Source organism: Nothobranchius furzeri, chromosome 5 (genome assembly GCF_043380555.1).
Source record: "Nothobranchius furzeri strain GRZ-AD chromosome 5, NfurGRZ-RIMD1, whole genome shotgun sequence".
In the NCBI taxonomy this organism is placed as follows: domain Eukaryota; kingdom Metazoa; phylum Chordata; class Actinopteri; order Cyprinodontiformes; family Nothobranchiidae; genus Nothobranchius; species Nothobranchius furzeri.
Window position 1 is genome coordinate 69189614 of NC_091745.1, and position 13859 is coordinate 69203472.

The 13859-nt window shown below is 40.5% G+C and overlaps 1 protein-coding gene across 1 annotated transcript in view; it reads right to left on the reverse strand.

The window, feature by feature from the left end:
• ago1 (argonaute RISC component 1) overlaps positions 1-13859 on the reverse strand; it is a 28493-nt gene that overhangs the window by 11852 nt on the left and 2782 nt on the right. The window contains exons 2-8 of the mRNA XM_015950037.3: positions 9688-9874; positions 7742-7862; positions 3839-4020; positions 2694-2830; positions 2334-2468; positions 2021-2108; positions 96-243 (exon numbers count right to left, since the gene is read on the reverse strand). Coding sequence (XP_015805523.1) covers positions 96-243; positions 2021-2108; positions 2334-2468; positions 2694-2830; positions 3839-4020; positions 7742-7862; positions 9688-9874 — 998 coding nt within the window. The remainder of the gene's footprint in view (positions 1-95; positions 244-2020; positions 2109-2333; positions 2469-2693; positions 2831-3838; positions 4021-7741; positions 7863-9687; positions 9875-13859) is intronic.

Here is a 13859-nt window from a genome sequence, read left to right on the forward strand (position 1 = left end):
CTGAAAAGGGGTCAAAACGCAAGTTTCCTCCAGTTTAGGCATCAGAGTTGACATGAAATCTGTGGACATGTTGCAGCAGGAACGTCCGTCCTTACCTCCAGGGGAAGGTAGGTGTGCTTCTGCTCCTGCCCCACCTGTAGACAAGGCAGGTGGGGGTATTTCAGCTGCAGGTTGTACTTCTGCTTGAAGTACTGGGCCACAGTACATTCTACCGTCTGCCCACTTTCAAGCTGGAGGGGAAACCTGGTGGAAAATAAACACCTCCATGATTACCATGACACCAGTGTTGCAACGTATCTCCACGGTTACCGGATCTGATGGTTTTTATGAGTTTCATCTAAACTTTATATCTAATATTTTAAATAGTTGTTGAAAATATTTTATGATTTCAATTAATGCATAAAAGTCAATTCTTAACCGATTGTGTTGTATTAACAAAGACCTTAAAAGTGTGGTTCACTGATTTAATCAATGCATTTGCAGTGGTCCAGTAGGAATGAATGCCTTGTAAGTCGTACTCTGGGTGCAAAAAGCTCTGGTGTGTTTGTTTCAGGAGCTAGAAGTGAGCCAGATCAGAGGAGAGCTTCAGACAGCAGGATTTGGAGTATTACTTTCTGATATTTGGACATCTCACCTCTGATTGGCTAACAAAAGCGTGGCTCTACCACGGACTCTGTTTGTTCAGTAATGTTGATGTTTGATCTCTACAAATAACACAAGCCTGAAGGAGTTCTGCTGCGTGGCGGAGATGCTAATGCTAACAGATAGCTTCAACTACTCGAGACGTTCTCTGCTGTTTCCTGGATGCCATAACAACAACAACCTTCCACGTCGTGAGTCAGGACGGGTGAATACATGAACGTTAAGTGACAGTGTGACGTAGATCTGTCAGGGTTTTCACATCCTAGAGTTTCACCATCTATTTTCTATCAAAAGCTAATGCAGGAGATAGGTAGGGTTGTCACGGTAACCGGTGTAGCGGTAAACCCCGGTAAAAAAGTTGACAATAATAATAACCGTCTTGTTTAAAAAAATATATATATTATCTCGGTGGGTTTACCGTGGCTGCGGTGTAGGCGCGGTGACCCTTACCAGCCACCGTATCATCTGCTGAAGTTGCCGGCGGCACATGCGCGCTTTGTTGTTTACAACCAAAACTTTCTTGAAGCTAAAGCTGAAATAATGGCCAAAGGAGGAGACGGCAGCGCTCAGGAGGACAATTATTATCCCTCAAAGAAGACAAAGTCGGAAGTACGGGCATTATTTGGATATTTGAAGAATGCCGAGGGACAGTTGATAGAAGACGGCTATCCTGTTTGCAGCACGTGCAGAAAAAGTGTCTGTGAAAGGCAGCAACGCTTCAAATCTCATGACACATCTGCGTGACCATCGCCCACAACTCTATAGTCAACGCAAGGCAATTTAATGTTTTAGCTGAAATGCGTGATCCGAGGATTTGGGTTGAGGGAGAATGCAACGAGTCGCTATATAAAGCAGCCGCAGCGCCGCTACCTGCATATAAACCGTGTCACGGACACCCCCATGTTGAAATAACGCTATGCAACGGGGCTCCCAGGGGCAGATAAGAGTTGTAGAGATAGCTGTAGGACAGCCTCACAGTGATCAATTATAATCAGAAATAAGAATTTTTTTTTTTAAGTTTTTCAGTGAACCGCACCTTTAACTTGTGGGAGAAATTTTTTTCGACATTACATATTGGATCAGTATTTGAAACAAAACTATTATTTAAGAACTAGGTTGTGAAACAGTGGAAATAAAATATTTTATTTAAACTTTTTTTTCTAAAAGTTAAAAAAAACTTTTGCTTTGAAAATTGTATTTCCTAGTTACTCATTAAGGCTTTCTAGTTTTAATTCAATGAACCAAATGCAAAAGCAAGTGAGCGTTCCTCAAAAGGTTATACCAGATTTTTCTTTTATTCTGTGTTCTTTATCCTCTCCTCTAACTTCACTTTCTAGGACGAAAACAGGAAAAAAAACTAAGTTGTGTTTATATTTACGTTTGGTGGCTGGCAGGGCGTCTAGTAACGTTGCATACACGATATTTCCTTTTCATTTGTCCACAATGTGTCACCTCCACCTTCAGGCCTGTAAACAGTAAGTGTGACAGAACATCAGACGGCTAAAGATGGACAAAAGAAAACTACAACATAACATATATACAGTATATTAAAAAAAACTCACAAGCATATAGCTAAAAGTAAATGCTTGCAGCTTGTGCATGCATGAAAATGAGATGTAAGTGATATCAGGGTTAGAAAAGTTTTTCTGATCTGGGTTCAGCTAAAGCTCTGAAGCAACTCATCGGTTTACCTTTAATTTCTTTAGTGAAGCGAACCCTCTGAGAGTCTGTGAGTGTCTTGGGCTGCTCGTCGATGTTGCGGATGTCTAAAACCTCACACATGAACTCAATCACAGGCTGAGCTTTGTAGAAGGCCGTGGCCGACACTAGGGGGAGACAGAGAGCAGAGAATAACCAAAATCACATCCACACTAATGCAAGTTACTCCAGAGCCAAGCCCTAAAGGCAGTAAATACAAAATCAGGAGATTTATGACAGCACGAATGTTACCGTCACTGAGATCACGGCTCATTTGTTTACTCGTGTTTCAGTAAAACACTACTGGGATCACCGAGTGACACACACTCATGAGCTCGTCTTCAGTGACTCACCATCGATGTTGAGCATCATCTTCCACATGGCGGGACGCACGGACTGATGGAAGCCAAACCACACCTCCCTGCCTCCACCCAGTGGGTGGTAGTACCCTTCAGGTGGGGAGAAGAAGGAGCGGCCCACTGGAGTGTACCTACATGACAAAAGTTGAGAAATGGAATTAATCAAGGTGCAAATTCAGGGGATGATCTCAGCATTTTCATGAATCAGAGCCACCATTACTGGTGTTAAGGGACTTCTTCGATTCAAGACGTGAAGCTAGTTTTCACTATTCCACCCTTCCCTTCTCACACAAGTGTCAGCTAACTCCCATCTTTGTTGCAGGACTCGCGCCTGAAGATACGGCGATCAGAGTCACAACCTGTCGGGGGCTTAAAGAGGTCCTTCACTTATATTTTTAATACATTTGCAGTGGTCTCTGGTAGGAATGAATACCTTCTAAGTTCTGGTGCGCCAGTTTCAGGAGCTAGAAGATTTCCAGATCAGAGGAGAGCTTCAGATGGCAGGATTTGGAATCCTATTTCCTGGTATTTAGACATCTCACCTGTGATTGGCTAACAGCAACGTGGCTTTATCATGGACTCCATTTGCTCTATATTTGTTCTGCCGTGTGGTAGAGTTGCTAATGCCAACTGTTAGCTTCTACCAGTTGAGAAGTTCCCTGCTCTTCCCTTCCCTGGACACTCCCCGTCATGATTCAAGATGGGTGAGTCCATGAATGTTAAGTGACAGTGTGACATAGATCAGTCAGGCTTTTCTAATCCTAGAGTTTCACCGTATTTTCTATCAGAAGCTAAAGCAGGAGATGTAGTAGAAGTAGGAGACTATTTTCATGTTCAACCTGCATCAAAAGAGCGAACGATCATTTAAAGAAATGGTTTCTCAGTGAAGAACATTTTTAAACCTGACAGAAGCAGAGGAGATCAGGGTTTGGAGCATAAGAACTTGAGTATATTTGGGTTTGTAATCCTAAAGCCAGCATCTCATTGCCGATGACAGTGAACTGTGACCTGTTCACCTTTTGTGCAGCACAAGTGCCAGAAATCTAAATTTTGACTATAATTCTGCATATTCTCTCACCTTTTACGTCTCGCTAGTCACCAACAGTCCCTGAGTTTCATTTAAGCCGCACGGGACGTACCTCATAGAGGCCAAGTGACGCATCGCCACATCCAGGGCTTGAACCGAATCGAGGGGGACCTGCAGCCGCCCACTGACCAGCGTCTCCTGCAGCAGGCGCCATGACACCTTGGCCAGCCAACGAATGGACACCTTGAAGATTCGATCTTTACCCTCACCGGGGATAGTTACCTCAAAATCCACCTGTAGACCAGAGAACAAGTACATGGTGATCCTTTCTGACCCAACGCAAGACAAAAATGTCATTTTACAAATAAATGTATGAAAGTTCTAATCCAAGGGCTCACACTGTTCCTGCTCCGCTTACAATTTCATTTTCATTCTTACAAAAGATTCTCTGCTATAATTATATTCAACCCACTTCCATTACAGCTGAGTAAAAAAACGCATTTGCTACCTGTTTATTCAAAGCACGAGAGTGAATGCCTGTAGTAAAATAAAAATAATTTAAACATCAAATAGCTTAAGAAGATAAAAATATGAAAAGATTGTTGTTCTATTCAAGGCTGTAGAGGTTAAAACAGGCAGAAATGTCATGCTTGTTTATTACCTATGGCTTTAAAATAATGAAATGGTGAATAAAACTGAAAAATAACATTTATGTTTGCCTCTAACAGATGGAAAGCTGCCTAATCCCGTCAGAAAGAGAGAAAGAAAGAAAGAAAGAAAGAAAGAAAGAAAGAAAGAAAGAAAGAAAGAAAGCTAAAAATTACGAAGTGCTTCACATGAACAAAAATAAAGAAAAAAATTTTGTATAAAACATTTTTCAAAAAATGATTAAAAAATATGTTTAAAGTGAGAAAAAAATTGTAATAAAATGTAAGGAAAGAGAGAGAGAAAATGAATGGGAAAGAGGCAAATCAGTATATAGCTCATAATTAACACAGACAGAAGAGAAACTTGCATTTGGAGCAACAGTGATCGTCTTTAAAGGTCTACTTTACTCATACATTTTCAGCGGTCTATAGTAGGAATGAGTGCCTTGTGATTTGTTGTCTGGGGAAAAAAAGCTCCGGTACTCCTGTTTAAGAACATAGGAGTCAGCTGGAGGAGACAGTGGCAGAAGACGGCGTTTTTCCGTCTATTTTCTATCAGAAACTAATGCAAGAAATAAGTGTAGGAAACAAATTTCCCATTCAGCCTGCATGTTGAACTCAGAGTGACCGATCATTTTCAAAATTAAAGCAGAGACATTTTTTTTCTGTTAACTTGCTCTTTAAAGGGGAACTAGGCAGTTTCGGCTTGCTAGCACCCCCTAGTGTCCGTTTGTAAAATTGAAAGCAAACCCTATCTCTTCGCTGAGCGTTTGTCTTTTTAACACCTTAATCTAACAGCTGGAACATCTCCCCAGCCTTCCTTAGTGTCCACAGGGGCATTAATCACTAAATTTACCAAATCAGCTGTGTCCACGCTCTTAAACACGTAGGAAACATGCTAGAAGCAGACAGCAGCGCCAGGTATGTCAGCTCATTTTTTTCTAAGTCCAACAGACCAGATCGGCAACTCTGAAGTTGCAAGTGGAATGTTCTGACCACTGGGGGCGATAGAGGCTGGGTGGCTTTTCATTAACATTGTAAAAGGCTCATTTTAGCACAAACTGGCTCAAGAAAATGATTTAAAAATATGAAAAAGTTACGAAGTATCCTTTAAAAACGATAATGCAGAAATATATTTTTGTTCGTTAGAAGTGGGGTAAAAAATGTATCCAGAGAGAGTACAAATATTTATTTTGAGTACACATGTTTACATGTTTATTGTTAGTATTTTTAATCAGTAAAGAGTGAAGATTTTTCCTCTAATCTAAAACAACTATAAGGAGCAGAATGGTTTCTTTTGAAAGATTAGCTATTATTAGTGTAAATTAGCCTTCCCAGCTCCTACACATCAACACTTAAGTCTTTAACTTGATAGCAATTATACAAGCCAGTACTTAGAAGATGAGGAAGACATTTAAGCTCGGCAGCAGATGACAGTTAAATGCTCTCGGGGTCCCACCCTTATCTTGAAATGGTTTTCCAGGACATTTTCAGCTGCTACAGTACGAGTCAAGTTATCACAACTAAGGCTGGGTGATACACCGATATTATCATATCAGGATACGTTTAGAAGCAGATGTGATATTTTAACTACACCGTTAAAGATTGTCATTCACAATGCCATCTGCTTTCCTCTACTTGCAATGCAACACCTAAAACAGAAGTTATTCTCTACTTTAGTTCGTCATTTTACGGGCTGATGTCGCAATCCGTCCCTAACGTTAAAACATTTAAACTATTATTGAACTTTTATATTAATTGCATCTGATGAGTGGAACGTGGCCCGGTAAGACTACCCGTTACTCGTCGCTATCTCAAAGTTGTCGTCATGTTCGCTATAGCTTTACTAAAACCAAATATGTTTCACGCAAAGGCGTGAGTGACGACACGCCCACAGTTCTCTGTCGCCCAACAGAGAGAGGAAGAAAAACCTCTCACTCGATATACTAAGAAACAGCAAGACTCTTGAACTGAAAGTCGCTCGCTGTGGCCCTTCTTTGGAGAAATCAATTCTTACTTGGGTCTGAAAGGTCAGTAAATAACAACAAAGACAGACGGAAACACTGGGAAGCAGAACTGTTCTAAGGGAATATGTAATATTTTATTGGTTGTTAGCGTCACGTTGGGCACTGCTAGATGCCGAAATGAAAGCAGGCAAGTGCTACAGCTCAATGTTCCTCGTTGAAGGCAACAGACATTCATGCATAAACAGTTTAACATGTTTGCATTCATCCATGACTTTTCCCCCTATTTTCTGTGTGTTTTCCATGACTGGAAAATTGGTCCATCATTTTTTAGGTTTTCAGGACGCGTGGGAACCCTCTGCATTTGTATAGAGCTAAAGCCTGGTTTATGCTTCTCCGTCAGCTCCGCAAGGGACAGACACGCACGGATTGACGGAAGCGTTTTGCTCTCATGCTTCTCCGTCTCCTGGAAGAGATGCAATTGCCCGCCAGGACAACAGAGGGCGTAGCGTTGTTCTGTGGTATCCTGTCGTGTATCGGTCCAAGATAGTGTGTTTATATTGTGTTTTTTGTGTATATAAGAGACTTTTAACACGGACATATTTGTCTCTCATTCTCGTCCACCTCTTCATGCGCTCCCCACCTCTAAACCCACGTTTCCTGTCATTACCGTCCACAAATAAAACGCTTGCTGTGCATCTTTTCACTCCTCCAGTCACGGGAGAATTAAACGTTCATATTTTTAGAGTTTTTTCGCGAGGTATCCTTCAAGCTTCTCCGTGTCTGCCGCTAGTTATTCTCGGCTCTTTTTGCAATGGCGGAGCTGTAAACAACGGCGGCGTCCTGACCAATCACAAGCTTGCGTAATCCGTCGCGTTCGACGGATGTTTAAAAAAGTGGGTTCGACTCCGTACGCACTTGCGTGCCTGCCGGAGCCCTACGCAAGGACGAATAATGGCGTTGCGTGTCTCCGCACTGACGCAGATGGAGAAGCATAAATCAGGCTTTAATCAAGTCAAAGGACTCCAAAGCGCTTTAAATGCTGACAATGTTAATGGTCATGAGCTACATTGTAGCCACAGCTGCCCTGGGGCAGAATGACACAAGCGAGGCTGCAGTACAATCCAACCACCACCAGATAAGGCGGGTGAAGTGTCTCACCCGAGGACACGACTATAACAAATGAGCCACAGTTTCTTAAGACAAACCCCTACCACCTAAGCCGTCGTTGCCCAGCAACAACTGTAGCATACATGTAACGTGCCATTCAGTTCTTTTCTCATACCCAAGACAACTTCTCCAACTCCTATCAAAGCAGAGCTTAAGATAGACTTTATTGATCCCTTAAGAGAAAATGGTTAACAATTATGTAGGATGTAACGAAGACAGAGCAAGAACAAGCACCTTCTCACTCCCGATAGGAAGCGCTAGCACCGTGTAAATGTTCTTCTTGCCGTCATACACCGGCTTCCTGTCACCAAAGAGCTGGGGCTTAAAATGCTGGACCATGTACTCCACCACCTCTCTGTAGGAACAAACACAAACATAACAAAGGCTTATTCAGCAGGAACAGAAAGAAATCCCACTCCACCAATTAAACCCATAGTTCTGGTTTTATTGTGACTGAGAGGCCATTTTTAATATGATAAGTGTATTGATCATGCGGCGTACAGCCGGCGGGTGCAACACCTCGTGTTCACGGCTACGAGGCAAAGACAAAGAGTGAGGATGCAGGTGGCAGTGGGAGGTACTGTTCAAGGCCTTGGTCTTGGTATCGATGTGGGGCGTGAGGAGCGGTTTATGAAAAGAAAAGGTCAAAGGTTGAAACCTTTGCATGGCTTCTTGAACCTTTTGTGTTTCATATTCAAACTGGACTGAAGCCCTAAAAACCTCAGAAGTTTAGAACAGATTTAAATCAGACGTGTAAGTTTTAGAATCGGTTTGTCGGTTTTCTGAGGCATAAAAACATTTTTGTTTTTAAAAAGTCATCGACACCGATGTGTGCATTTTTAAAGATGAGAAAATCCTCTCTACTGTTACAACTCCATTAATTTTACAGACCTTGAGCAAAAATTTAAAAAAAAGCCCACAAGCCATCTTTAGGACCAACCACAGCAGTAGCTAAAGACTTTGCTGTGCGAGTCAGTCTATGCGTTGTGGCCCCAGCAGGTCTACCACTGGATCGAACTAGGGCTGCACGATATTAGGAAAACCTGCGATATGCGATAACAGTGATTAATATTGCGATGACGATATTACTTGCGATAAATAATAACTTAACTCAGGAAAAAAATAATCAAAAACAAACAAATACAAAAATGACAAAAATAAATCATAAAAATGAGACGAGCAAAAGACGTGAGGAAATGGAAAAAGAAACAAGAAAAGGCAATCAGTGGATCCCGGGAAAAGCAGAATCAGCAGAAAGAGCTGAGCAAAGCTAACTCAGCTGTTTGCTAACAATCAAAATTAAGTGTCGTCTGCTTCGGGGGCGGGCCTCTAACCTATGAGAACCCACCCAATTGGCCAAATGGGTGAAGACTATTTGATTTGTTAAAAAAAAAAACATCATGCTTCTGTTTGATTGACAGAATGCATTATGTGTAGCAAACATTTGAGCTGACCATTCATTGTGATATTTCTCTGTGCTTTGCGATATGCGTATTGTGCATGCTGATATCGCGATAATATATTTGCGATATCTTGTGCAGCCCTAGATCGAACAATGTTGTGTCTAGCCAATCACAGCAATCTATGTAGAGCATTGGGCAGGCCTAGCACTTGAGCTGTGATGAAACAAAAACTACAAAGATGGCGTCAGCTCAGGAATGGTGCTTTTTTCAAATGGATTTGGCATCAACTGTGGTCAATTTAGACTTGTGCTTTTCTAGGAAACATGAGCAGATAGATGTACTTACGGTAAGTCATTTAATTTGAAAAAGGATGCATTTGCTTCTACTTCAGTGGTGTGTGGCGGACTGCTTCATTGACTGATTTCCGTAGCGATAAATGTGTCATGTTTTTTTTTACTCTGATTGGTCTGATACGGTTTCCTGTATTCGGGTGCATGTTAATGTTCTGTGGTCCGTTTTAAAAAACTTGATTTAAGGTGCGATTTGGTTTTAAAAACCAAAAAAAAAAAAAAAAAAAAAGTTTACAATAACTATAAAAGAGTCTTTAGCCACACCTAGACTAGCACAAGCTGTTAAAGCTGTTTGATAAGCTGTAAAAACCAGAACAGTGCAGATCAGATAAACATTAGGTCCTCGTTTTGAAAAGATTTACTTTTAATCTCTTTTGAAATTATTTATTATTGAAAGTGTGAAGAATATTGTCCCAAGTGCCATTACCTGTTGACTCGTCTTGGGCACTTGTCAGGTTTAATGTCCACCTCGTAGTGATAGACGTCCATCTTTGGGATTTCCACTTCAAAGTAGTTGGCCAGCAGCTTGATGGGCTTGCCCACGGTGCCCATGCCTGGCCGGCGGGGGGCATGGAACACCTGCTGCAGGGGCGGGGGGAAGACCCCCAAGGGCACTGCACACACAAGGACAGGTAACAATGAGAGGAAGGGTAAAAGCAGACAGGGTGGAATGAGGAGCATGAGTTTTGGTACGTTGTAAAAAGTTGAATGAATGGGTGAAGTGTGTATACAGTAGAAAGTAGGGAAAGTTAACGAAGCAGATAAAATGACAATGAGGGGTAAAAATGTGGTCATAAGCCAGGAAGGAGGAGCAGACAGGATCACCAGATATGATTGGTGAGCCCAAGATTCAACAGCAGGAAAAGGAAGGCAGGGGGAGAGAAAGGGTAGACAGGAAAGGAAGGAAACAGTGTCAAAAGAGCAGCAGATGTGTGCAAGGCAAGAGGGCAGAAAAGCCCATTTTTAGATTAAAAAGGGTCGAATAAATGGTAAATGATGGGAGAATTGACAGAACAAGACAAAAAACCAGGAAAACATGGAGAAAATAATTAATACATTAATGAAGTTAGCCTTTTTCAAGCAGATTCCCAAACTTAAGTTCAGGCTTATGAGCATATTTCTAAAGTTCCGATAAACCGATCAACAGGTTTGGCCCTTTGAGAAAAATGTCTATTATATTTCTATTCTTAATTAAATAGTTTCTAATAATAAAAAGTCACCTTTAAAACAGATCAAATTTCTCTCAGTTCCCAAATAAATGTCTGAAAATACAGACCTCGCTGCTGGTTTGTTTACCAAACGGTACTTTCTCCACAGGAAACCAAAAAAGTCCAGTTTTGTCAAATGCTCAATATCAAATAATTTAAAACCTAAATTTATTTTTTTGGTGTCACATACAATGCTGTGCAAACGATTTATGCAGGTGGGTTAATGTTTATAAACGGTTCACAAATAGAAATATTACTGTACTGTAGTGTAACAATACAAAGAGAAAACTCTGAGAAAAAATATACATCAGAAGTGAATAAATATTCAGCGTGCTCATCCCTGTCTCCATGATAGCACTGGGTTTTATTTATTTATTTATTTATATAGCACTTATCACAGACATAGAATCACAAAGTGCTTCACATAGATCAAAACCAAATAAAACAAAGTAGGACTGAGTAGGGGTGGGCCGGCGGTATAAATGGTATACGGTAGAAATGATATTAATTTGGCCAACGGTAGAGATTTTGACTATATCGGCCTATCGCGGTAGCGCATGCTGATGACGTCATCAAGCGGTGTCTGTTGAGGCTGAAAGCATGGAGCCTGTGGTGCAGGAGGAAGAGGTTCTCGTAAGGAAGACCGGTGCAACATCTGTCATTTGGACTTGGTTTGGCTTTAAGGAGTCGGATGTGGAACAGAACAATATAATCTGCAAAGCATGCCGGAAGAAAGTATTAGCGAATAGAGGGAATACATCTAATATGTTTTTACCCATCGACATAAATATAGGTTTTACCACCTCAAAACGAAACACGTTGTGGAATACGAAGAAAGCCCAAAACTGCGTCCTTAACAAATGCCCGGTCAGTCGAGCGGTAAGAAAAAAGGTGGTCTTACACACCAGCAGACGGATATTTTACAAGCATTTGCTAAAGGAAAAAGATCTGTTACATATCTTAAATATTACTCGTAAAGCTTTTTGATTTTTGCACAATAAATTTTCTTAAAATGGCATTTTATACTGTTTGAAGTGTGTTTATTCTGCAGCTGCAATGTATCTGGTATGTGAGTATGTTTAGAAACAGTCGTTTTTGACATATATACAAAAGAAAGTCATATATAGCAAAGTTATACCGTTACAGCACATTTTTCAAATTATATCGCAATATAGATTTTAGGCTATATCGCCCACCCCTAGGATTGAGCGGTATGACCTAAAATTAATATCAGGATATATTGAGGATTTTACCTCGATAACGATAAGTGGACGATAACTACAGGTATGCGCAGAAGCAAAAGTTGTCCACATGATGGGGCTGTCACACGTATTATGTTGAGTCACATTTTTTCGTGACTCACGGTGGTACAGCTTCTTAAAGGGACATGAATGTTGCCAACCTAGTGAACCTACACACATCTTTTCCTTTTTTTATTATCAAATTTATTAACATGGGAAAATTTATCACGACAAGAGTAAAAAATTTCGATAACGATAAATGTTCGATTCATTGCCCAGCCCTAAAACAAAGTCATAAAATCATAATGATCTCAAAACAGAAATAGGTAAACATCAGAAAAATAATATCGTAAAATAATAACATTTCATAAACGTGAGGATAAAGGAAAGTTCTTCTAGGTACATTCGTAAAAAGTTTTTGTAGGAACTTAGCAGATAGTTCTACAAGATATTTAGACAAACTAACAGCTATGTGGATGTAGACTGGAACAAATACTACGGACCTCAAAAATCCTTTTCAGGATTTCTGGTTGTTCGTTATACGAAGTAAAGACAATGGTTGTATGTTTTGGGTTGATTTCCAACAGCAGAATAAATGACATCTCTCTCTGACAGGATTGATTGGTATCTACTTGTTTTTCCAAGCACTGAAATCAGTGATGCACTGATATAAAAATTTTAAGCCGATACCAATATCCGATATCTATATCACTGTTATGGCCGAAAACCGATATTTGCTGATACCGATATACTGATATTAATGCTTCTAAAATCAGCAGATTTTGTATAGAATGAAAATTATTAAAGCTGAATTTACATTATTAAGTACACACATTTATGCTTCTGAGATGATTACAATTACTGTCACATGACTAAACAAATTGAAAAGCCTGAGTGTCAGGCAGGGATAGGTTGGGCATCGAGCATCGATTGGAACCGGGACCAAGTTTTTCCCGGAATTGTTCAAAGTTTTTTATTTTGATTCGCGTCTGCCGAACTTTTACTCCGTAATGTAAACTTTAATTCCTGTAGAGGAAACTTGTTAAAAGACATCAACACGGTGGATTTAACAGAAGCTTTAAAGAACAAACTCTGGACAGTGTGAGGTGAGTTTGTCTCACTGCAGAAATAAAAACACACACAGAGCTTCAGCAGTCAGACGCAGCCACTCACCAACACTCGTGTGTGTGTGTGTGTGTGTGTGTGTGTGTGTGTGTGTGTGTGTGTGTGTGTGTGTGTGTGTGTGTGTGTGTGTGTGTGCGTGCGTGTGTGCGTGTGTGTGTGTCAGCAGGCTGAACAATAACCTGTAGAATAATTAAAGTCATCCTGCAAGAGCAGCTTTCTCTGTGCTGGACCACACCAGCTTCTGCCACTGGGAGCCAAAAGGGATAATAATAAATAATAATAATAATAATAATAATAATAATAATAATAATAATAATAATAATAATAAATCACACACAAAGTTGTGAACTTTTTAATTTCCTTTTTGAACCATTTCTGCTGAGAGTTTTAATGTTTAAAATCTGTTTATTTGACAGCATGTTACTGACAGCAGCTTCACTTTCTGTTCTGACTGAATGCTGCTGCAGCATGGAGGAGTAGTTCTCAGTCATCCTGGACATGATCATCCTGAGAGTTTTAGCTGAAAACAGCTGACGTTTCTGGATATGTCGGAGACATTTAGCCTCTCATCTTAGAGGCTTCTTCCAGACTGGTTGTGGTCAGAAACAAACACACTTTTTCTTTTTTTCTCCAAAACATGTTTTTTTCTAAATGAAGGTGATGTTATTGTTCATAGAAGTAAAATTCATGTTGAAGTTAAGATTATTTCATCAAGCAGGACCTGTGGTTAGCTAGCTCATGTAAAACATGTCATGTCTTGAAAGAATCTGAATCGGGAATCGACAGGAACCGGAATCGAAACGAGGAATTGGAATCAGAATCGGAATCGTTCAAAATCAAACGATACCCGACCCTTCGCAGGAGCCTTGATGATGATGATGATTCACAAGAATCAAAACAAACCCTGGAGGTACGTTGTTTGTATTATCATTAGTTGTAAACGGACGTGAGAAAACGTCAGCATCTAGCAGCAAGGTTTGGTCAGCTTCAGAGGTCCAAACATTCCTCACCATCGTCGGCAACAG